The 26,150-nt window shown below is 42.3% G+C and overlaps 1 protein-coding gene across 5 annotated transcripts in view; it reads right to left on the bottom strand.

Moving 5' to 3' along the window:
• Positions 1-746: 746 nt before the first annotated feature.
• The window catches only part of Rgl1 (ral guanine nucleotide dissociation stimulator like 1), a 262,529-nt gene continuing 237,125 nt past the window's right edge, over positions 747-26,150 (bottom strand). For all 5 annotated transcript variants that reach the window (XM_046419510.2, XM_046419513.2, XM_046419511.2 and 2 more), the window contains 8 exons: positions 24,099-24,185; positions 22,407-22,439; positions 19,821-19,942; positions 17,753-17,842; positions 15,165-15,351; positions 11,191-11,445; positions 5,534-5,648; positions 747-3,149 (listed from right to left, as the gene is read on the bottom strand). In XM_046419510.2, coding sequence (XP_046275466.1) covers positions 2,962-3,149; positions 5,534-5,648; positions 11,191-11,445; positions 15,165-15,351; positions 17,753-17,842; positions 19,821-19,942; positions 22,407-22,439; positions 24,099-24,185 — 1,077 coding nt within the window. In that variant the 3' untranslated portion in view covers positions 747-2,961. The remainder of the gene's footprint in view (positions 3,150-5,533; positions 5,649-11,190; positions 11,446-15,164; positions 15,352-17,752; positions 17,843-19,820; positions 19,943-22,406; positions 22,440-24,098; positions 24,186-26,150) is intronic.

Genomic DNA, 26,150 nt, shown 5'->3' with positions numbered 1-26,150 from the left:
ATGCCACCAAAGTCAGGGAACATGAGCAACACTGTATGCCTCCTGAATGCCTATGTGGCATGAAGAATGTGAAAATGCTCCAAAAGAAGAAATCTAAAGACAGTATCACTCAGGCAAAAAGTCACCAAGCCCAGTTCCTAGATAAGAACAAAACTAGGGAATTAGTTTTCTAGAATGAATTTCCTATTTTAAGAAACTTACTTGGGCTGTTCCCAAAATCTGTTAAGGGTCCCCTAAATATAATAACTTGGGTCCATTTAGTAATCCATTGGAAAATAATAATGCTGAGAAACACTTGGAAATAATGAGATAAATTATGATATCACGTGGCTTGTTGACTGGACTCAGACTATATGCCCTTTGGGAAGAACTTTCCTCCTTCTAGAGGGCCTCCTGGCTTTTGGACGACTGTGGAAGATTTCAAGATCATCTAGATGGTAGCCACTGTGCAGCTGGGAAAGGCTGTCAGGAGGAACACGAAGTACTACCTCAGATCTACATCCAAGTTGGATTTTATAAAAGGTGTCCCCACCGAGTGACTAGCAATCTGGCAAAGCACCCTCTCTGAAGGAAGTCTCTTAGGGACATCATTCTTGCCCCCAAATGCTCATGACACATGCGGGTGGAGGACCCCCTCTAACTGGCTTTCCCTCAGCTTTTCACCTGACCCTGAGTCGGCTTCCAAAAGGCTTACTGACTTATCTGGAACCCAGAACCCTCCTGATTAACACTCCAGATACAATCCCTTCGGGTCTGGCAGCATATGCCAACCAAGTCCCAAACCAGTTTATTAGTTTAACCAAAAGGTAAACAGATGATGGAAATGCAGAGAGACAAGCATGCGAGCAGCTGAAAGTGTTGCCCGGCTGTCCACCAGGAAGCCCACTAAGACAGTTAAAGTAGCATTAAATAAATGAGGCCATGTTTATCTACTTTGGAATTTCCATTATCTTTTAAAAAAGGTAAATATATATATATACTTTTTTTTTTTACATTGCAGTATATAAATCTAGGCTCTACATGTACAGTATAAACAAACACACAGGGCGAGCACATGGGAACAACTTGTATGTCTTGGTAGCCACACCCTAGACCAGGCCAATGGTTCTACATTTTCTTTTTGACCTTTGCACCAGCCTGGGGCTACGTTTACTTCAGTCTCCATGATGGCTGCGACCCTGACCCTCTCTTCTCCCCTCACAAAAGCATAAATTGGAGGCTCACAAACAGAAGAAAGTGCTTTTTCGACTAGTTGAAACCCAGTCGATCTTTACAATGCACAGTCCAATCTCCTAGAAAGACCAAGGAAATCTGAGGACTTTCTGGCTCATTCTTTGGTCCATCACCACAAATCTCTGAACTTGTTCGGGTGTTTCTTGTAGAATTCATGTCTATTTACATAACATCAATCCCACACAACCTCTGGGAGCTGTAACAGGATTAGAAATTTTTAAAAAAGATCCATGTTACAATCTGCACTTCATATTCTGGGTTCATTCTTTTTATTTTTGGAGTAAAAACTGGTATTTGGGGAAATTTTTTTCTTAAAAAAGATAATCTGAAAGTGCTTCTTACACATATCAACTTCCCACATATGGCTTTTTAGTTCAAACCCCAGCATAGCTCAGATTTGGAAGGGAGGCCATGATGGTGTTACTAGAGACAAAAATGTCACTTTAATGTGACACTGTTGTAGCCAGTATGGGGCCTGAAAAAACAACATTATCGATTCCATCTGGACAAATGTACGTCTTTGAGAAAGGACTGAGATAATATATGCAGTCCCATTTCTTTCCCCATGACTAGGCACAGGAATGCTATAAAAGTTAATAAGCAAAATAGATGCTGTTATCAGCAGGGATCATCTTCAAGGGGCTATTAACAGGGTAATTGCTGTTCAGAAATCTTTCACAGGTTCAAAATGATTAAATGAAGTCAATCGCAGTAGAAATGTCTACACCTGAGGAACAAATTGCACATAATATAGAGGTACTAGGATCCAGATGGCAAAGGACTCTAGACAATTTTACATGCAAACGGTGATCAGAAAAGGCAAGGAAGTAGTGGCATTCCAAGACAGGTAAGGGTCCATCCAAACAGGCCATCATTCTTTTGCGCTTTCTTTCCTGGCTGATAAGTTACTGAAGAACATGGCTATCTGTGCAACAATGACTATGATATGTTCTTTAGGAGAGAAAACAAACACAACAGGGTTTCCAGAAATCGAACCGGGCTCATGTTGACTCTAGAGGTGTTGTGATGGCGACCAGTGGGGCACAGGGGCCTCTGGAGTCCGTCCTTGCCCTCCTGGGGAGCAGAAAGTGGCAGATGCAGGCAGAGGTAGGAGGCCACTGACTCATCCAAACCCTTCTCAAAGTGGCATTTCATTCAGCCTGTGGCAGTTCCAGCCCCCTGCAACTGTTTTATCTGGTGGCACTTGATTGAGAAAGAAATCCTCTCCCTTTACCAAAATTAAGCCCAGACTTCAGGTAATACTGGCACAAAGGACAATCTGCATTCCTAGGGTTGACCCTGGTAACTCAGAAGGTAGGAGTTTCGGTTCTCGGTTTCTTCTATTTCCCCGTAAAAAGTGACCTCAATTTCTTAGGTCGTTGTGCAAATTTGTTTTCCATAGTCCAGAATATCCCATAAAGTCCCTCTTATATATCTACATATATATACACACATACACACTAAATATATGTGTATATATATATTTACACATGTGGATAATTTTGTATTTCAGCTTCAAATAGGTCGAAGAAAATCAGTGACTCTTTCATCCTTTTCATGTCAAGTCATGTCCAATCTCCCCACATAGTGCTCTGCACACCTTAAGTACTCAATAAATATCTGCTGATGTCACCAATGATCCTCTAACACTGGATGGTCATTGCAATCACCACAGCCTTCCTCAGCCCTGCTCGGCCTGTGGCAAGCGAAGGGCCACGTGTGCCCCTTTCAGAGGGTGATCTTGCTGTGTCTGTTGCTCCAGCAGCCCCGTTTAGCTGTCCTAGGCAATGTCAGGCTCGTCCGGCTGCGCAGTTTCACCTGTTCTTCTATGGGGTTCTTTTTGCGTAAAATGAAGTCAAAGTTCACTTGGCTGTTCATGGCATAGAAGACATTTGCTGAGTCTGGGATCACAAGTTCTGAAAAACAAAAGGAAAGTGAAGGCAGTCAGCTTACGTAGTAGGGGCCCATAACAGGCCATGACAGCGGCAGGGATAAATCTTGCCCAGACACAGGAATGGGATAAGGGCCCTTAGTTCTTGTAATGTGACTACTATCCACAAAATTGGTCCCAACAACATCTCAATCCCCTTCCAAAAAACTAAGAGCAACTGAGGTTTAAGATACACGCTACCATGAATTTAAGGTTAAATTAAATTAACAGAAGCAGAAGCCAAGAGAAGTTGTGATTCCCAGGACTGCAGCTAGGGGGCAGCAGGACTGGAACCAGAACTCGGCCTTCCTTCTTCTGGAGGTCCATTTTCCAAAGGGGAAGCAGATTTTCACTAAGACTAAAGGAATCCAATGACATGGGAACAAACAGAAAATCTTTAGCAAAATGCTTCACTTGGAATACAAAACATCTTTTTAAAGTAACCCCACATTGGCTCAGTTATTCTACTTGAGTCACTGCTTTGTCCAGAGTCTGCATTTTCATATTAAATATACATCCATGTGAAGCAGTGCTTATCTGCTAACATCTAAACGATTTCTGACTTCAGCAAATCTCAACTAGTTATCTGCAATTTCTGAACAAGGATTACTATGAGTGTGATATGAAATTATCAAAGCAAAGTTATTTTCATTTTTATTTTTAAGAGATGATTTGTAGTATTTTAGCACTCAGGCGTAACAGGTTTCTTTAAAAAAAAAAAAAAAACTTCAAACAGAATAAAAACGGAAAATGTCCACGTTTAGCTTTGTGGCAGTGGAGTGGGGAGGTGACCCACAGAAGCATCTAATTGTGGAACAGGACTGAAGGAGCCTCAAGAAAACTCTCCAGCTGAGACCCCCCCAGCAAGATTGATGCCATCAGGCTCTAGGTGACCATGGTACATTATGTGCACAGTTGTGCCATAAAGCAAACCCCTCCAAAGTGTTCCTGGGCTCATGCCCACCCTTAGCATTTCCTCAGCGCACCTTCAGGAACATTATTTTCTATAATCTTCAGCATTGCTTACGATGCATGAGGAATCAGAGGGTATTATATACATCTAACTGGTTATAGCCCATGGCCTGTGGAGGTCAAGGGTTTGTCTGAGACCACACAGCTGGTGGTCGCAGCTGTGTCCTGGCTGTACCTCAGGGCTCCTGGGTCTTCAGAACCACTACTCTCACCAGGCGTTGTTGTGGGACATATGGCAAAATTCCAGAGAAAAATTCTGGGCTTAGAATCTTAACTGCAACTGCACTGAAAAGTTATAACTGAGGAAGTTTTGTCCCCCAAATGAATGAAGGAATGACAAAACCTCCAAGAGGTAGTTGAAGGAGTTTCTCAGAGACTATTGCTTTTCATCTCTTGGAAAAGCCACTAGTTTAGTTTTAGTCCTTCCCCTCTGAGCCGAAGAGAGAGCCCTGGGTGATTTGCTGGTCAAAATGGTGTGAACAGCTGTTCCCTCTGCTCACCCCCAACTTGTACGATTATGCTCTTCCTTTCTGGGGAGAGCCTTCCTTGCGGATGAACAGAGCCCTCCATTAAGACACAGCAGCAGTGTTGGCTGTGTCAGCAGACAGAGCTGGCCTCACTGACTATGTGTGTGGCTGCCCTACACTGAGAGAGACTTGTTCTGGCCGAGTCTCTCCCCAAGCTGTGACAGAGGACTTATTAACCAGCCTGTCCCCTTTTCTCAAGAAACTATTCCAATTCAAATTAGCAAATAGATACATCCAGAGGTGACTGAGTGAAATAATGAGAAATTCTTACCCAAACCGCTAACTTTCAGGTTCACCCACTACTGAGAAACACATTACTGGGTAAAGGAGGCATGTGACCATCTGCAAAAACCCAACAGACTACCTCTACCTACTCCCCACCTCCTGACACATAGAGAGAGCTTTCCTGAGAAAAATGCTCATAAGAAAAATACAAAGAATGGGCAGGAGGAATTCTTAGCAGGAGTGCAGGATAGGGTTGGGGCTGTGGCTCAGTGGTAGAGCGCTTGCCTAGCATGTGTGAGGCACTGGGTTCGATCCTCAGCATTGCATATAAACGAATAAATAAAATAAAGGTCCATCAACAACTTATAAAATATATATGTATATGCATATATATGCGTGTGTGTGTATATATATATATATATATATAAAAAGGATAAACAAGAGTTGGGGGTAGGGGTTGGGCGAAGCTGCTTGAGATGCTCAATTCTCCAAGGGAGATGAAAGCATGATGTTCACCCTGCTGTTCACCCCTGCATGATATACAAAACACTACTAGGTTCCAATTAAAAAAAAAAATGATCTCCTTCTGCCTCCACCTTCTGGAGACCAATATGATATGCTGTGACAAGAAGGAACATGTGCCCACCTTTGTCCTCTGAGATGACCTGCACCAGCTCATACTCCTCGGCTGGGTCTGAGTCCAGGTTGTGCTTCAGCATTGCTCTCTGGATCACAGCGGGGGTTTTATCTTGGCTTGTCAACTGCAAAGACAAGGAATTTTTGTAAAGCAGCTCCATGCTTCCTGGGAGCACTCTCCTGACGCTCTCATTCTTGCTGTCTTGAGTTGTACAGGCCTCTCTGGGAAGAAGGGACTCTTGGCATGAGAACAGTGGCATAAGGACATTAAAATGGGGAGAACATCTGCTCTGCCTGTTGCCCCCGCACCAGTCAAGGTTACAATGAAAGAGTATATCCACGAAGGGGTTGTGAAAATGTAACGCACTATCAGTGCTGGACCAAGATGAGCCTTGTGTGTTGAGCCACTGCTATGGGACCAGTTACAACAAGATAGAAATGGCTACAGTTCTGCCACATTCCAGAAAGCACAAATGACCCTATGTAATCCCACTCCTACGTATTTACCAAGAGGAATGAAAGCAAATGTCCAAAAAAGGACACATACACAAATATTCATAGCAGATTTATTTAGACTAGTCCCAAACTAGAATCAACCTGAATCTGCATCAACAGAGAACAGGAGATAGCATAAAGAAACTGTAGCATATTCACAACAGAAGGAACCAAGAAGTGGCTTGTGCAAAAATGTGGATGAATCTCAGAAGCCAGGCACAGAAGATGACACGTTACTGGAATCTATTCTTTCAAAAACAAAAGGAATGAAAACTCCTGTGTTGGTGGTATTAGAAACTAACCTTAAGGTTTAAGGAGGACCGGTTGGAAGAGGCATAGGGAATTTTAGGGGGATGGCAATGTTCTCAATTTAGATTTGGAGTGGTGGTTATGCAAACATATACAGTTATTAAAACTCAAAGAACTGAACTCTTAAGATCTGTATGTAAAATTATATGTAAATTATGTTTCAATAAAAATCTAACTGTCTTAAAAGCACAAGTCTGATTTTCTCTTCATCTCTGCCCCAGTTAGCCATTGCAGGGAAACACTGGAGGGCTGACTTATGCTCCATACCTCAAGTGATTTCTTTAAACGTGAAAGAAGTAAGGAAAACTCAGTTATTCTTGCTTAAAACAAAAAGCTGTTCTCACCAGGAGGTAAGAGGACTACAGAGAAACACACACACACACACACACACACAGAGTCTAGTCTCCCCCAAGACACTCTGCCAGTGTGACTGGAGGATGGCAGTGCCTAGATGCCTCCCTCTACTCAGGGCAGCAGCTGGTGTTTGTGATTCAATAAACAACATGCATTACACAATGGGTCCTTGTAAGCAATAAAGATCTTGTTCACTTGTGTATTACCAAAATGTCTGGTATATCCATTTGCAAAAGGAAAATAGGTGCACAGGAAATTCTTCAGAAGGAAAATAATTTTTCAATAGTTCGAAGGAAATTCTTTCCAAACTGGGTCAAACCGAACTAGCAGCATGAAACTTAAGGACACCACCTGGGGGTGAATATTAGGCTCCAGCCTTCTATTTAAGCATAAAGCCAGGCTACAAATTGAAGGAGGCCAAAGGCTGTCCTTGGGATTTTAGTACTTTGTACCTAGAAGCTCCTGAGGAGAATTAATGCTTACAGTAACTATTAGCTCAGTCATGCGGTCATATACTGTTATATTGAACCAACCCTGCCGACAGATATATGATGTGAGCCAGGTGTCCATTAAATGTTTAGCAGACACTTCTAAAAAGTTTTTGAAAAATAGAATTTAAAAAATTACATCTCTGCTCCTTCATCAGTTGGAGAATATAATGCTAAGTGGAATAAGCCAATCCCAAAAAATCAAAGGCTGAATGCTAATTCACAATAAGGAGGGTAGAGCACTAGAGAAGAATAGAGTTACCTTAGATTAGGTGGAGGGAAGTGAAGGGAGGGGAGAGAGGGAATGTGGGATAGGAAGGGTAGTAGAACGAAACAGACATTATTGGTTTATGTATACATGTGACTGCATGACCAATATGATTCTACAACATGTATGTCAGAAAAATGAGAAATTATATCCCATTTATATATATCAAAGTACATAAATGCAGTCTACTGTCATGTATAACTAATTAAAACAAATAATTTTTTTTTTCTAAAATATTTCTTTTATAGCACTGGGGATAAAACCCAGGGCCTTACACGTGCTAGGGAAGTGTTCTACCATTGAACTACAATGCCAGCCCACAAAATTAATTTTAATATATTTTATTTAACCCAATACATTCAAACTGTTATTGTCAATATAAAATCAATAGAAAAATTATTAATGAGATATTATAATTCTTTTTTTTTTTTTGTACCAAGTCTTCAAACCCTGGGATGTATTTTATACTCACAGCTCATCTCAGTTTGGACTTAGCCCATTTCAAATGCTCAATTGCCACATGTGGCTGGTGGCTCAGTTAGTGCATGAGGCTTCAGTATCACTTTCATGCACATTCCTGAAACCATAAATACTGCATTAAGAGATCTCAGGAAATCTCTGGGATTACCAAATGGAGAGAAATGTCACTGAGAGCATTCTGGTGGTAGAAGACACTTCTTGTGGGGTTGTAGACTGCTTGCTTAGCACGTCCGAGATCCTCAGCACCACATAAAAATAAATAAAATAAAGGTATTGTGCCCAACTACAACTAAAAAATAAATAAATAAATATATGTATATATATATATATATATATATATATATATTTTTTTTTTTTTTTTAAAGAAGAAGACACTTCTCCATGGTCACTGAGCATTAACAGTTTAACTGAGGGTTAAACTGTGGCTTCTCCTACCTTCTTTACAGGCCAGCAGTTCTCAGTGGGGACTCTATGGCCCCAGAGTCCCTGAGATCCTGGAGGGAATTCATGAAATCATTTTCATAATAATACTAAGATACTGTTTGTCTTTTCACTCAGGTTGACAATTTGTATTGTTATTGTAGAGCAATGACGGGGATGAAATGTTGGCACCTTAGCACAGATCAGTAGAGAGGGCTACCTGAGCAGACCAGCAGCCACTGTGTTCTCAACACCACATATTAGGAGCAAAAAAACAAAAGCAAAAGAAAGCTATTTCATTTACAAATGTCCTTGATAAAACAGTAAAAATTACTAAGTTTATTAACTCTTGACCCATGAAGAGGCATATCTATAATTATCTGAAAAGGCATTAAAATACTCCTCCCTGTTCCAAATCCATACCTGTGTAGCTGGATTTTCATCATATACTACAAACCAAACAATACATCTCAGCAAACTTTCCAGAAGAAGATTGTAAGTAAAACAATGTTTCTCTTTTACTCAATCATTTTTGGAAAAAATAGATATTGTTCATTAAAAATATAATTTGCATGGATATGAAATGTGTTTGTTGTTATTTTAAATAAATTAAAATATTTTAAAATTTTGTTTTAATATTTAATATGGTAAATATCAATACATACAACCTGTATTAGCCTGAAGCTCTTTGGAATATTTAATCTTTTTTTAGGTTCTAAACAGGTCCTGGGACCAAAAAGTTTGAGACTTGCTACTCTAGGCCAAACCTGGATTAAATTATTTCTACCTTCTGGTCAAGTATAACATATTGATAAAGGGAATTCCCATGGAGCAAAGACTCTCTTCAGGCTAACTGCGAGAAGGAGACCACTAGCGTGACATGTCATGCCACCTGTCCAGAATGGGCCTGAGAGGCAGGTGGCAAGCTTATGAAGATGAGGGGCGCCACCTTGTGTCACATAAACAGCCATAGGGTGGGTGACAGAGGTGCAAAATTCCAAAGGCAGCACCTGTGCTGAGAAGAGCAATCTGGATGATCCATGAATCATCTCCCCAAACTCAGCCCAGCAGTTCAAGACTCCTGGCAGAAGAACTAGAAAAATCTCAGCCACTCACAGATGTCCCCAGACAGGGCAGCGTACACACTCATGGGCATGACCCAAGGGTAACTCCTGGGTATACAAATCCATGCTATAATTCAGAGACTGTAGAGTTAGGTGGGGGAAATGACTTCTCTCTGGACGGCACGAGTAAGAGAAGCCATGTGAGCAGGCCATGCTGAAAATGCAGCCTAACAAAGGACCTTGCTTCCCCGAGGTTCTCTGGCCTTCTGAGGCTCCTTTATCAGCCCTTCCCTCACTCCCAGTCAAGCTGTGCCCCATCCTACACTCGCTCACTCCCACATGACTATGTCCACCCTGGTGGCTGGACCACTCCTAGTACTCATCTCAGCACCAGCCTCCTACCACCCCTGCCTCTGACTGTCCATCAGGCAAAGCCATCAGGATGTCCTCCTGGTGCCTCTGACTCAGATGCCCTCCCAAGCCTGGTTCTCCAGTAGTCTGCATCTCACTCGACAGAGCCGCACTACACCAAGATGCCTGGCCAGACTCTCATCGCCCGTCCCACATCTCCCCAGAGTAACCAGAAGCTACATAACATCTAATAACATCTCCTAAGAAGCCTTCCCTATGTATCCGCCATATGACTGTCATCCAAGCCCATCTCACCTCCTACCCGCTCCTTTCCTAGTCTCCCCCACTCTCTAGCAACAGGTCCCCCAAGGGCAGCTGCTTTGCTGATGAACAAGTCTGACTACTAAAAAGCCTTCAATGAGAGCCCACCGCCTGTAGGATGAACACAAACTCCTTTGTGTGGGCCACAAGAGCCTGTCCAATCTAATCTGGCCTCTGCTACAGCATTTAGCATATTCTGAATAATGTTTTATGATCTCCCCTTTTTTATGATAACCTTTTTTATTATCCTCAAAGACAGAAATATCTCATTCTTGTTCCTATCCTCAAAGCCTGGTCCCATAATTAATATACTCAGCAAATGTTCAGTAACTACTTTGTTGATTTGAGGAATGTCTTAGCAAAGATTTTCTCTGGAATGTTAAAGGATAGCGCCTCCACACCACTGTGTCACAGGCAGACCTCAGCTTGCATTTGCTCACCGGGTCCTCACAGAGGTGAGTGGGGAGGGAGGTGTGGAACTAGCTATGGGATTCTGCTGCAAAGGAGAATCTGACTTTCAAGACCCGAGAGGTCCTATCAGCAAGGAGTCTGTTTCTGTAATAACATACTAGACTTTACGCACCCACCATGGGAAGCTCTGTGTGTATTCCAAAAAGATGGGCATTATTAAAAGCATTTTTTAACTATCCTAAGGAAAAGGCAGTTTTCATAAGAAACTCAAAACTGTATCTCCAGCTTGATCATCTGCTTTAGTAAGATCAGGTTTGATCCTGATGACTAAGGGAAGAAAAAGTTCACCAGGAAGCACAAGACTAAGAACGCACATTGACTCAATTATAAACCCTGATGCAAGACAACTTCCAAGAAGGTGGGAGCCCAGGGTATCTTCCCTGGAATATAGCCATACAGTCACACAAACTGAAAATTTTGAAAAGGATGATACTGAGCAGGATGAATAATTTTTAGATGTAAAAACTATATCCTGTGTGCACTGTTGGTATACATACTTGATGGAAATATACCACTCATCCACACTCAGGGAGAAGTTGGCATTTGGACACAATCATTCTGTGTGAACGTACAGATGTGGGAATATCGCACTCATTTAGGGGTGTCCTTTGGGGGGACAGCGCAGACGGAAACCCCATCTCCTTACCATGATGCTCTTGTACATGTTGCCATTGTTGTCTTCTATACTGATGCGGATTATACAGGTGTCTTCGTTCTGTTGGTTGTAAACAGGAGGCAGCACTGTGGAGGTAATGGATGTCACGGAGACGGAGCGCTTGTGGATTTTAGGGTTGTTGTTGCAGGATGGAGGGGAGGAGAGGGGGTTGATTAAGGATGACATCCCTGAGGAATTTGTGTCCATGGAATGGATGGAGGAACAAGAGGAGGAGGACTCAGAGAGCTGGAAGAGTAAACACATCCCAGAAGGAAACTATCAGAACTTGGCCAATAGTGCGCTTTGCAATTTTCAAATCAGAAGTAGCAACAGAGAGCAATAAACTTCAAATATTTTCCCCACAGCAACTTGCCTCTGGTGTGAGCGCCTCCCACCCCCATGGCACATGTTTACCTGTGACTCAGGGTGACCTAATCACTGTATCCAGGTGTTCTCTCACTTCCCTAGTTTTTAACTGTTCTTACAGAAGCTAACCAGCAGATGGCAGCAGATACCAGAAACCAGAGGCAATATGGGCTCGGGAAGGAAGGAGGCTTAAAGGGCTGGAGGAAAGCCTTACAACACTTGATTCAGTCTCATGGCCTTGAGCCCCAAAAGTTCTCAACGTGGCCACGAAGATCATTCTAACCTGATTTCACTTCATAATTGGTTTTGTTGTAGGAGGAAAAGTCTGTGTTGTTAGATATTTCCAGGATGAGGATCACAGATGACAGAGCTCAGAGTAGAACATTCCTGCTGGAAAGGCCCCTGGCCCATTCCCTTTCTAAGGCCAAGGAGCCTGAGACCCAGAGAGAACACTGGCTCCAGGTTCACCCAGCTAGCTGACTATACTACCACGACAAGCACCCAGTTCCTTGACCCCCACCGTCGTGTTCACAGAGCAAGCACGAAGTTTACATGGGGAATTAACCCAGCATCCTTGCTACGTTCAGCCCTGTGAGTTGGTGATAAGCTTTCATATCTTACCTTATTTGGATCTTGCAACTTTCTTGTGAACAAAAAGCGGAGCATTATAAAGATGAGGAGAATAAGATTCAGAGAATAAAGTGACTTGTCCAGGAGGACACAGCTTTGAGCAGCTCTGCCACTTTCTACACTGGCTGCTACAGCCAACCATGTATATTTTTTCATGTTCTATCAAGGACAGTTGGGGAATGGGGTGCTACTGTTAATGTGGCTTTTGTGATCAGCCATTTATTTATCATACATGCAATATCAATGACATACTGAAGACATGCAAATAGAGAGGATGCTAAAAATTCAATAGGAGTTATCCCCCCTCTGCAAAAATCATTAAGGTCAAACATTTTAGAGATCAGTTCTTATTGTAGAAAATTATGAGTAATTCCTAAGAATTAGTGAAGCTAAACTATACCATATTAGTCTTATAAAATATTCTGAAAACCATTTAGAAAACAAGAGTAATTTCTTTCATCTTTGTGTGCCCTTCTGTGGAAAATGACTATAGAATTTTAGCTTTCTGATAATCTTGCTTCTAAGGAAATGGAGTCTCCTTTGTCATATTTCCTGGGGGCTTCTCCTTCCTGAGGCATAACTACACATTAAACTCTACTGCGTGGTTTGTTTAATGACAGCCAGGAAGCTCATATGATAATTTTGGTAGAGAGTCTAACTGTAGCTCTATCATAATGTGGTTTCATTACATTAAAAAAAATTTGTTTTGCTTATATTCCCAAGGGAATCGATGTGAGGGTTGAGGGCGGATCATTTTACAGCATAAGTTTTCTTGTATTAGCCAAGAAAGGTCCACCTTCATTTTTTCACCTTCATTTTCCTCCATGCAAACTTTTTTGTTAGATTTTCCATGATTCTAACAACATTTATAATTAAGGCAAAGCCTTGAGGATGACTGGGTTATAGGAGTTCTAATGGTGAGTGGTTCTACCTAACGAATCCTCAAATTCTTACTGAGAATTGAAGCGGTGAGGAGCAAGTGTAAAAATAAATGTTCAGGAATCAGATCAGGAGGACGAAGCCAGAGAGGCACCAGTTACGCCTTCACCCGGCTCTTAGGAGCGCCACCTCACAGCTAGCCTGTGGAAAAGGAGGGTGGCCGTCCTGAGGGCTGCTGGTGTCCTCACAGGACTACAGAGTAGTACTAGACTCTGGAAGTCACCAGGCCTTGCCACGCACTGAGCAGAGAACCAAGGGCCTTTCCCAGTGACATGCCAGGACTCTGCAGCCCAGGAGCTCCCTGCACCCAAGGCAAGCATCCACCTTTCACTGTGCAGAAACTCCCAACTGTGAGGAAGGTTCATCCAAAGAATACAAAGCCACGACTCGTACAAGAAATCAGAGAGACAAGAGATGAGACGAAAGAAAGCCAGGGAGGTGTGAACGACAGCACGCGGGCTTCTGCATGGTTTCAGAAGGAATGGCCTACACTTAGATATGCTTCCTCTGCACCTCCACGTGTGAAAGTGATTCCATCTCCTTTCCAGAGAGGGAGGAATCCCTCACAGATGCAGGCAATGCCTCAGAAGCCCCTTTTCTACATCATCCACCATCAGTTATGGGGCCTGACCACATAAGAACCCATCAAAAAGTGAATGACACTTCATGCTAGATTTGGACAAATCCAACGCTGTGTGTCAGTCAGACCATGGAGAATGGTCACATTCCTGGTTTAGGAGACATGACTCCCGAGAGGATAGACAATCCACAGACACTGACAGGGCTTTTCCTTCAACATTGGGAACATGAAGGACTGAATCTCCTGGACTCAAAGCAGAAAGGGGAGAATCCCACTGGGGCAGCATTTGAGTATCTCTTTCTATGACTCCTGAGCTCGATGCCACTGCTCGACAAAGTCACTTCAGGGATCCCAGATAACACGTTACTGCTAATGACACCATGTGAAGAAACACAGGTCCCCTTGCAGAGCCAGATACAAACGAAATGGTAGAACCGTAAGCAGCACTGCACCTCATCAGCCCAAACTCAAGCTAAGAAGCCAGAGGTCACCACACAGCAAGTTTGGTGGCCCAAAATCCCCATAAAATGGTGTAAGTTCCAATCATAGCAAAGCCCATCTCTGACGCAAACTCCTTGCCCAAAAGCAGATGTGTACACAAGAGTGCACATTCTTTTCACGTACTTATGCAGCCATGAAAAATGGAAACTCCACGAGAATTCCTGTATCTCTTCTCATTACTGTCCATCTGTTTCAGACACCAGAGGCTGTCTGACCACCCCAACTCTTCACCCTCCCCTGCACTCTGTACCCATGCTCTTTGCTACTCTTTGTCACAGGGAGCATGTTTCCCTGTGAGACTTGGCCACGTGATTGCTTTAGCCAGTGTAATTAAAGGCTTGCTGTGTGCTTGCAGGGCTGGTCTCGCCCTCCTCAGCTGTCTAAGCATGCTAGCAGCATATGCTGGGTAGCCTATTAGTCCAAAGAGGGGCAGGAGGTGAAGCAGACTTGGACCAAACTGTGGCCTAGGGCCAAGCCTGACACAAACAAGCCAACCCTTTAGATGTATCTGAAAGAATAAATGGCTGCTGTCTCAAGTTGCTGATTTTTAGCGTGGTTTGTTATGCAATATGATTATGGTAAAAACTCGGCCAAGGCAAGGTACGGAACAAACAAGTTGACACATCTCTGTCTCTGGCTTTTGCACTCCTTCTAAGCAATCCTGCTTCTCCTGAATAAAGTATAGTTTATGTTACAGGTCACAACCCTCCAGAACCTTTAGATGTGGTTATGGGATAGTAATTCAAAGGCCAAATGAAGAAAACAACCTTCTTCCTGCTGTTCTACCTATCTCTATAAGGAATGGGTTCTAGATTGAACTCTGCTTTTGATACCTCTTTTAAAACTTGACTTTGAAAATATTGCAGAGCGATAAACTTAAAAGCAAACATTCCTTGTGTGGCAAACATTACGTCAGGCGCCCGCAGCAGGAGGGGGGCTGAGCAGATACCTTCTTCTGAGGCTCGTCGGGTGTGTCCATGGGAGTAATAGAGCCCTCCTCGGCCTCGGAGTGGTTCGACTCGCAGGATGACACGCTCACAGAGTCCATGCTTTCCCCAGAGCTCCCACTGGCTGTGGACTTGGGCTGCTCTTTGGTGGGAGTGCTACTGGTGATGATGTCTGACCCCAGAAACAGTCTGCAAAAAAACAAGAGGCCAAGCATTTGGGCCATTATCAATCTGGATCCATGACGGAGCAAATATTTTGTGCTGATTAAGTTTTTGATGTTTTCTCAATCTTGTAATCTTGACAGGTCATTAGTATTTTAGAAAAATGTTTGCTATAAATAGGTTTCTAATGACTAGCAGTAAACATTTTGTCCCAATAAGTTATTTCCAGCTTCAAAGTACACATAGAATGCTTAGCTGACTAAACTGGGGTCTTTCTAGGTCAATAGCCCTTCATCTTTTAACAGTCTATGGACCACTTTAGCAGGATCAAAACATCATCACCATACCCTATCACCCCCTACCCTGAAAGTAACTTCATGAGACTGAAGAAGGTTGTCATGCTTTGAATAAGAAACCAAGGAGGAAGACTTCAGCTTCCAACTATCTGGTGACCTACAATAACCCAAACCCTTCCCCTATAAAACAGTATTTAAAACTCCTTTCAGTTGAGTTTGCAAGACAGTAAGGGACATCCCTACAGGACATAAATGAAAAGGAACTGAAAACTGGAAGCATGTGAGTATTTCTCCAGCTGCTCTGCTAAGTGGGAAGCATGAATTACAGCAAAAGAGTGGCATATTTTTAAAAATAAACACATATTAATTATACATATTAATGGAGTTCAGTGTAATTTGCCATATATGCATATATCATGCATTGATCATGGGTTTTAACACAGACAGAGGACTCAGAGATGAGGGATTCGCTTTATAAAAGGTGGGGAGTTAAAACCAAAATCCCTTATATACAGCCAGGGTCCTCAAAAGTCTGTACTCTCAGTAAAGAGAATGCCTAGAAAAAATGTCTTCCTACTGACCCAGGAAGATAGCAGGGAAGCCTGTCTGTCTGGGATGGAAGAAAAATGTCTCCCTGGAAATCATGTATGAGCCTGGCCTGTACCTCACCCGGATTCACTACCTATGTGGTCTAGAAGTTAGGAATTCTCAGGCCAAGACATCCCTGGGAGAACGTAAAGGAAGGGAAAAGAAATGAAAGAAGAGGTATGGAGAGGAGATGAGAGGAATGCAGAGTAAAGGAGAGGAGAGGAGAGGAGTGTGAGGAGAGGAGAGGAGAGCAGAGGAGGAAAAAGAAAAAGAAATTTTTCTAGAGGGATACCTACAACCAGACTATAGAGAAGTCCCTGATAAAAATGAGCTCACAATAAAAAAAAAAATTTTAAAGAGAGAGAGAATTTTTTAATATTTATTTTTTAGTTTTCAGTGGACACAACATCTTTATTTTTTATTTTTATGTGGTGCTGAGGATCGAACCCAGTGCCCCGTGCATGCCAGGCAAGCACGCTACTTCTTGAGCCACATCTCCAGCCCCCACAATAAAAATTACAAAAATACATACAAAGAAGTATTCCACTCAAAGGGAAAGTCAATAGGCATAACAAACAACAGGTTTATTTTTGCTTTTTTATTTTTTGGTATTAGGGATTGAACCCAGGGGTACTTAAGCACTGAGTCACATCTCCAGCCATTTTTGTGTCTTTATTTTGAGACAGGGTCTAGCTAAGTTTCTAAGGCTGGTTTTGAACTCACAATCCTCCTGGCTCAGCCTCTCAAGCCACTGGGATTATAGGTATGAGCCACCACACCTGGCTCAAACAACAGGTTTAGACTCCTGAAAACTTCAGATATGAGAACTGTCAGAAAAAAACTTGTAATTTATTCATTCATTCAACAAAGGTTTGCATGTCTACCAAAGACAAAGATATAAAATAAGTATGATTTAAAATATTAAGGACATAAAGAGAAGAAAATAAAAACAAGAATTTAGAGCAAGCCACTGACAAAAAAAGAAAGAGAATAATTTGAAAAATTTTGTTTCCAAGTGAAAAATATAACTGAAATTAAAAACTCAGTAGAAGGGTTAAATAACTGTGGAAGAGAAAACTCATTGCTAGATTCGTGAAAAATTATGAATGGATCTAAAGAAAGATCCTCAGACATCAGCATCAAAGATAAAGACAAGGTAACAGAGCTTAAAAGACAGAAATAGGAGTTTAGGTTTTATTTCAAAATACCTTCAGAGGTTTCTATGTAAGGAAGCAACATCATCTATGTTCAAAAGATCACCAGGATAATAGTGGAGAACGCAAGCCAGAGCAAGGGGACAGCCCGGAGACAACAAAGACGCTGGCAGGGTGGTCTACACAGGAGATGACGGAGGTTCACACCAGAGGAAGGAGCAGAGAGGAATGAATGCATTTAACAAATGTTCTGAGCTCATGACAGAAAGATCAACTATTTGAGTGTCCTTCATTTCTACCCTGACTCATGGAGACCTGGCTGGATACATTTCCTCTCCCCCACTCTGCTGAGACCTTCCCTGGGCCACAGGAGCCCTGGGTGGTACTCACAGGCTGAGCCTCTTCACCATGCTCTTCCGAGGTTTGGGAGAGGTGGTGCTGGCCTCAGCAGCTGCTTCAATCTCACAGGAGAGGGCGTAGCTGGGAAAGAGAGGGGTGCTGATGAGGTCGAAGTTGGAGAACTGAAGAACAGGTTTAAATTCACATGATTTATTGGTTTTTATTTTAGAGGAAACCTCTGACTGTCAGAGGGTACTTACTGGCCAGATTTTAAAATTTTACACTGTGAGGCTTATGCCCTCATCCCACCCACTGGCACCTGGATTCAGGCCATTTGGTTCTGCAAGCTTCACATACCAGGATCGTACATGTGACAGCATCAAAAGCTGACTCCACTCTATTTTCTGATCATTATTCTCCCACTGCTAAGCCAGGGGAAGACTCGGCCTCCATCACTTCCCTCCTGTTTCTTCTCTACCACCTCCATGTAATTACTTTGTGTATTTGTATACATGCATATAGGACTGTTCTTCTCTCCAGGAAATGAAAGAGATTTTTGTAAAATATCTACCTTCATTGATTAGACATAGGCAACTACATTATCTGTAAAGATATATACACATGACTATAAATGCAATTCTGAATCATCAAAACATCCCAAATTAAAAATACTCCAGATTTAGACATCTATATGACAGGCCACAGGACAAGAGGAATTTATATCTGATTTGAAATGCCTGTCTCACAAAAGCTTGTAGGTCTAGTTAGCAGAAGTATTTGGTACAAAGCACATGGAAATGGTGGCCTGACACCACAGCCACCTTCAGATCTTAGGTTTTCAAATCAAGGAGCCCTGAGTTTGAATCCAAACACTGTCACCAATAGTTCTAATACTCCTCTAACTCTCAACTCCTCATTGGCAAAGACTAACTTTGGGGGCAGATTCACTCTCCCCTACAATAAACTTCCAAAGAAATTCCCCAGTCTATAGTAGGGTAACAAACTTTTTCTGGAAAGACCAGATAGTAAGTATTTTAGGCCTGTGGTCCATGTGGTCTTTGTGCAGCTACTCAACTGTCTGTAAAGCCAGACAGGAACCATAGATAAGATGTAAATGAATGGGCTGTGTGCCAACACAACTTTATTTATGGATCCTGGAATTTGAATTTCAAAAAACTGTCCCATGTCATATAACTAGTCTCTTGTTTTTATTTTTCTCGCAACCACTAAAAATGCAAAAACAAGTGGTGTAACCACCAGACTACAGGTAAGGTCTGAACCCGTGCTGGGCCAACAGCCAGAGCACTAGGGGTACTGGAGCCTTTCCATGCTCAGCAAGCACTGCCCCGCCCACACCGAGTCCTCACCACTCCTCCAAATGCCACGCCTGTCAGCTGCCAGGCCTTTGCTCGGTTCTTTTTTTTATATGTATTTTTAGATGTTGATGGACCTTTATTTTACTCATTTATTTATATGTGGTGCTGAGACTCAAACCCAGTGCCTCACACATGCCAGGCAAGCACTTCACCCACTGAGCCACAGCCCAGCCCCACCTCTGCTCAGTTCTGTCTGCAGCATCCTCCCCAACTTCTCCTGGTGAGGTCTCCCCCATTCCAGCCAGCCTGCGTATGATGCCTGCGTACCTTCCATCCTCCTCCCTCCTTGGCTACAGAACATGCTCCTGCCCGTGGGCTCTGTAGCACTGAACTTTGCACCATATTTCAAATGTTCATGCATCGCTTTCTCTCCCTGGATTGAAAGCTCCCCAATTAACACTTGTGACAAACACAGTGACCTCGCTAGTGGTAGTAGTGATAATTCATAGTCTGACAGTGCTTTCCTAAATATGCTCATTTAAGCCTCAGAAGGAACACTTTACAGAGGAGCATCCAGAAGATGAGGAAAAATAAAGATGTGCTGGAGGCCACAGGGTAGGAAAGTGGCAGAGCAAGACTCTGAAGGCACGCCCTCCCACAATGTCAGTCCTGCTTTTCCTGCTGTGCCATGCTCCTTTGAAGACCAAGGACCTAGATCCCAGCTGCGGCCATCCAGGAAGGCACTGGAGGCCGTGCTCCTCAGGCTGACACCTCAGTCCCGGGCAGACCACAAGCCAGCCTACCTCTCCTCCTCTGTTAAGAGCTGCTGCCTCTGGAACCACTGGATGAACTTCTGGTCTGGGGTCATGCAATAGCTGTTGCAAGCTGACTGTAGGAGCTTTATTTGGGCAATCACTTCAAATTCCTAGAACAGACAAAACAACCAAAAGAAGTGAACAAAGAAGGCCAACCAAATCAGACCTTTCAAACATCAAAATATAACATCTTGGGATAATATATGCAGAAAACCATCTAAGCAGACTCTGAAATACTGCTAACTTGGAGTGTAAGGGTGTAGCTCAGAGGTACAGGGCTTGTCTAGCAAGCAGGAGGCCCTGGGTTCAATCCCCAGTGCAGAAAAAATAAGAAAATAATCTGTCTCTGAATCTCTGAAGTTCATGTCTGCTTTAATTTTCCACTCTCTTTTCTTCTTGAAAAATTAATTCATATGAATAAAACAAGTCGCCAAGGTCAACCAAACTAGTCACCACCCAGTCATAATGGCGTCTTTTCTTTCTTTTCCATTTTCTTTGTAAATTATGTGAACTTTTTCTATTTCTTAAAAGAAAACAAATTCTTGAACTCCAGTATTTGTTCCCCATCCCCAGCTTCTTCAAACCTTACTTACCCTCAATAAATAAGTTCTGGTAGGGTTGAATGTCTAAACAGTCCAAGGTCTCATAAAGTTGACTGTTTAGATTTCCTGAATCCTTAGGTTTTTACTATCCCAGTAAATCATTTAACTAAGTCTTTTAAAGCTCACAAGAGAAGCAAGTATATTATTATGTCCAAACTTATTTATACTTCATTACATGCTTCAATTATTCATTTTTTAAGTCAGCAATGGGTATAAGCTTTAGCTTTGGGTTTTATATTCAGACTTTCCAAATGTTTAACATCTTAGTCTTAAAAGAAAAATGATTATCATCCAGGCTTATTTTGAAGTTAAAGGGCAAAGATGGTTTACTGGGAAGGCATAACAGAATTTTTCTAAAAAAAACCAAAAACACATCATTATAGGCCACGAGAAGTAATACGAGGACTGGCAGATCCTCTGAGTCTCAACTTTCCATCCAGTGACCCCAGCTCTTGGTCTCAATATTGTCAAGGAATATTTATTGTCATGTTAGAGAATAAAGTATACTCTGTGACAGAAAGTTTTCAGTGTCCGTGTTAGTGTCTTGTTAAGGATGAACTCAGCCTGGTTATCATGCCTATGCTCTTTTGGTTTTGACGCCAATGTTATTTTCTCCTGCATGTTTCTTGGACCCTATAGATCAGGGACAGATGTCCTTCCTATGTGCTTCTTCAAGATCCACTACTTCTGCCCACAGCCTTTATCAGGCTTTATAACCACCTATAGATTTGCCTAACTCCATCCTGGACTATACACTTTATGAGGGTAGGAGCTCTGGGTTTTCTATGCTGCAACCCCCAAGCCCCCATGTTAGGTAGTATATTTGTGGAATGAGAGAATGAATGAATGAGTAAAAAAAAAAATAGAGAGCAGGGCACTGTAGTGTATGCCTGTAACCCCAGTGACTTGGGAGGCAGAGGCAGGAAGATTGCAAGTTTAAGGCCAGCCTCAGCAACTTAATGAGACCCTGTCTCAAAATGAAAAATAAAAATGGCTGGGGATGTAGCTCAGTGGTGGAGCATCCCTGGATTCAATCCTAGTTTCAATTTTGCAAACAATATAAAACAAAACAAAGAAATGAGAGCACCATGGGGTGAATTATTTTGCTCACTCATTTTCCCTCGAATCATTTCAATGTCTTCTTAAATATAACATTTGAGACAAAAAACATAGCAAACCTCCAAAGCTGATTTATCTTTTTTTAGCACAGTTCATAACTATTCTATCCAGAGAAAGATTCAAATTGAAGTGAACATGCCTTGCTATGCTGAGAGGAAAGGAAAAGAATAACTGCTTGCACTTAACAGCAAAGGATATCTCCTTTCCTCTCCCAAGCAGACCTCCCAGAGGTCACCTTCTTTGTGAATTCTTCTATGTCATTTACTTTTAGGAGACCTCTCTTCTTACTGGGATGAATTTATTTTTCAATTGACAAATAAAAAATAGTATATTCAACATGATGTTCTGAAATATGTATACATTGTGGAATGACTAAACCAGGCCGTCGACCTATGAACTACTCCCGCACTCTTATCTGGAAGAACACTTAGCAGTTCTGAAGTACACAGTACATTGTTATTAACTAGGTGAATCTGTTTTTGCTGAAGCTAGGTGTAAAAAAGGATGAGGGGTGGGGGAATTAGCCCTCATTTCATAATGGGCTTTGGAGCCACAGGAAAATATTTCTATACCTGGCTCTGTTCCCAGGTGACTCTGGTCCAGTCAATGTAATCCCTTGAGTCCTGGTTTCCTCACCTTTGAACTGAGGGTTACAAGACCTACCTCACAGGGCTCTTGGAGGCTAATGGATAGGAATGGGCCAAGCACAGTGGTATATGATCAATGTTCAATAAGTGTTTATTCTTTTTTTTTTCTGCCTCTACAGAAAAACCCTTAAGTTTCTGCTTCTTTTATTTTTTTTTTATGCCCAGATGCAGTAAAATGAAAAGCCACCGTGAATACCTCTACTTACCCTTCTCCTTTTTTCAAAGTTTATCAGTCCACCCTGAAAGAAATTTTAAAAAAACAAGGTGACCAACCAAGTTACTTTTGAAACACAGCCTAATGTTGTTCTAGATTACATTAAAATAGATGAAAGGAATGATAAAGCCTAATTTTTTAGTAGATAAACACAATGCATTTTATTTTTATGTGGTGCTGAGGATCGAACCCGGTGCCTCATATGTGCTAGGCAAGTGCTCTACCAAACAGCTATAACCCCGGCCCAAGCCTAATTACTAATGATCCTATAATTATGGATATTATGAGGAAGACAACCATCTTTTGCTTAAAAAAAAAACAACATTCTTTTAGCTGGGCACGGTGGCACATGCCTGCAATTTCAGGTATTCAAGAGGTTGAGGCAAGGATCACAAATTCAAGGCCAGCATGGGTAACTTGGCAAGACTCTTTTCAAATTTTTTCAAAAAGGGCCAGGGATGTAGCCCAGTAGTAGAACACTTGCATAGTAAACATGAGGCCCCGGGTTCAATCCCTAGTTTAGAAAAGAAAGAAAAGAGCAAAAACATTCTTTTCATTTATAATGGGCAGGGTATGCTTTCTTTTAAAATGTCTGAAATCAACTAAAATAGTAATGATGAAATATCACAAGTCAGAATCCAAGTATATTTGCAGAACCAGTGAAGACGAACGCGTGAGTAAATATTCCATTACACTTGTTTCCTTGATCAAAAGCAACAAAAACAGATGGTCACTGACTCATGCTGGAAACCAAATTGTCAATGGTTTATCAAAAGGGAAGTCACTTGTGCACAGCGTCATGAAAAGTTAAGTTTCAATTCTTCATCCTCCCCAGCCAACTCCTATTCTCAGTAGGCTCAACTCAATTTAACTTCTCAATCTTTGGTCACTCCCCAAAATTCCCCAACGCTGAGGGGTATTTCCTGAGATAAGCTAAGGCAGAGGGTGGGAAGAGACCAGAGCTCCAGGAAACACAAAATAAATGGACATGTCCCCAACACTGAGGACAAGCATGGAAGTGACATACAATTCTTTTTAGTTAGGATACAATGAAGCTATGACAACCCACAAAGCAGAATTCACTTAAATGCACAGCAAGCCTTAAATATCAGTTCAAATATCTAATGTCTTTCCCACTTACATCTTATTACTTATTAACAAAGTTGGCTTGTTGGACTGGCTTTCACCTCTTTTCGTGTTCCAGAAGAAAAAGAGGGAAGGAGTGGAAGGGTACACCCCAGAACAGACGGCAATACAAAATACAAAAAAATGGGAATTGAAAATTCACAAAGCTGCCTCACTTCTGACTTAACTCCTGTGCCAGGGCCCTCTGCTCCTTCAGCTCTGCCTGCAGCGTAAGCCTCCACACCCAGATCTTGCTCCAGGCCATGTCTGAGCAAGGCCTTCTCACCACAGCCTCTCATGTTACTAATCATGACTACCCTCAATTTTGTAAAACTCTATTTCTATTGATTGCTGCCTACTTTGATATGCCCTTCCTTCCACTAGCTTTTGAGACTCAGCTGGTATTATCTTTTGGTGTTGTTCTTTGTATTTCTTACAGCACCCAGCACAATACCACACACATTACAGGCTCCCAGTAGAGAGTAACAGAAGCAAATTTCTCTCTAGAAATCTAAGAAGAAAGCTACAGGCCCAATCGTGTTGCCTGCATGCAGCGCACCTCGATGTGGTCCTGGAGAGCAGTGTCCAGCATGGTCAGGTCAGTCAGGAAGGTGCCCAAGTAGGGTACAGTGCCCTGCATCACACCCTAGGAATAATCAGAGAACAGCTGTCTTTATTGTTATTGAAAAGTTTAAGGGTTTCAGTGACCTTCACACTAGAGGACATGGACCTGTTCAAGGACTATGACTATGGGGCTATGAGTGGTAACCTCCATGACAGGAAATTCTGAAAACCCTTCACAAATAGGAAAAGAACTTCATGATCTAAAGTCTAGCTTTCAAGTCATGACAATCAAGCCTCAAAACCAGGAAATCACAGGCATACATTCAAATGTGTTCACAGTGGGTTTCACATTTTGCTTTAACTCAGGTAAGTGGGTCGTCTGTTCACTTTTCAGAGTGTATGGACACTTGGGATGGTTTGGAATGGCCCTGGACAGTGGTGGCTTCACCACTGGTAAAGAGTGGGCCACCACACAATGGATAAATGTGCATCACAAGAGTATATAGGGTGCCATGTTAAAATAGCCCCTCGGACTAGTCTTAGTGACTTATTTTCAAAGAATGCAAGAAAGGGAAAAACAGTAACCTTAAAGAAAGAAACCTAGCAAACTCTGCCTTAACCAAGTTATGAAGGTCAACATCAGCAGTGGCACCATCAGAGTCACACCAAATGAACCATTCACTCCTTGATATGATGTGACAAGAAGGGCACTTCTTCTTACCATTCTTCAAAAAAACCTATAACCTTAGTCTATTCACTAGAAAAGCAAAGACAAACCCAGACTGTTGGACGTTCTGCAGGATACCTGAACAGTACCCCTTAGGATTTCAAGGTCATGATAACCAAGAGAAGCCTGAGAAGGCATCATGAACCAGAAGAGCCTGGGAGGACATGGCCATCACAGTGTCCTGCGCTGGATGGGTCCTGGGACTAATGGAAAACTGGTGAAATCCAAACAAAAATCTGAGTGTTAGGGAACAGTACCACACCAGTGTCAACTTCTGAGTATTGACAGACACGCCAGGTTACAGAAGCAGTTGACAACGGGAGAGACTGGGTGAAGGGTTTACAGAAACTTTAGGGTTTAGAGTATTCTGTGTAATTTTTCTTGCAACTTTTCTGTACCTCTGCAATTATTTCAAATGGAATTCAGTTTTAAAAACTGCCCACTGGAGTAAAGGTAGAAGTGCTTCAATACATGACCGCAGTTCATCTGTGTCCATCTCACAAGGCCACCAAGGCACTAACCATTCTGCAGGGAACATTAAAGGAGGCTTCCAAGGACATCTCATCCTGAATGTATTAAGGTCCTTGTGGAAATTCTGGCAGGAACAGCCTCAACCGGGGCAAGGCCAGGCCGCTTGGCACGAGGCTGGCCACTTCCCCAGCCAGTTCACACCAAGAAGGGTTTTGTCCTTCAGGAACTCACTGTCAGCTGCAGTTTGTCCTTCTCATTATATGGACAAGGTCTCACCCTGAACTAAAATAATCTTTTCCCCCACTTTGGTAACAGCTATTTTTAACTTGCCTTTGAACAACCATGAAAGTTTGAAACACTGTGAGTTTTATAGGCTTTATATTACAGAAGAATCCTAGCATTCAAAATATTTTTGATTTATGTCCAGCTTTCCAAAGAAGGAGAAAATCCTTTGAAGGCAGGGATGAGAATATTTATTTTGTCAGTCTCTAATCTCCTATTTCTGGTTCCCCACCTCTATGCTAAAACTTAGGAGTTTAAAAATACAGTGAACCATGATAATATCTTTCAATTTTAAGAAGAGAGGTTAGATACTCCTTTGAGTATTGAAAAACTAGAAAGGTTTGGTTAGTCCCTGGGATTAGCAAGAAGACCTGGGCAATGTCTATAGCATTTGGGAAGAAATGAAATGATCTCCGAGTACAAAGACCAAATCCTCCTGCTGGCAGACAATCCCTTTCCTTGGCCATCATCTGCCAAAAGCTGAGGAAGGCAGGAAGCCCAGGAGGCTGCTAGGCCAAGCAGGCCCCAGCACCTAAATGCAGGAGTGAGTGGGGCGGATGCACCTGC

The sequence above is a fragment of the Marmota monax genome, unplaced genomic scaffold (genome assembly GCF_021218885.2).
Source record: "Marmota monax isolate L192 unplaced genomic scaffold, Marmota_monax_Labrador192_F-V1.1 WCK01_AAM20220418_F8-fsc00209, whole genome shotgun sequence".
Taxonomy (NCBI): Eukaryota; Metazoa; Chordata; class Mammalia; order Rodentia; family Sciuridae; genus Marmota; species Marmota monax.
This window is presented reverse-complemented; position numbering and strand designations above follow the sequence as displayed.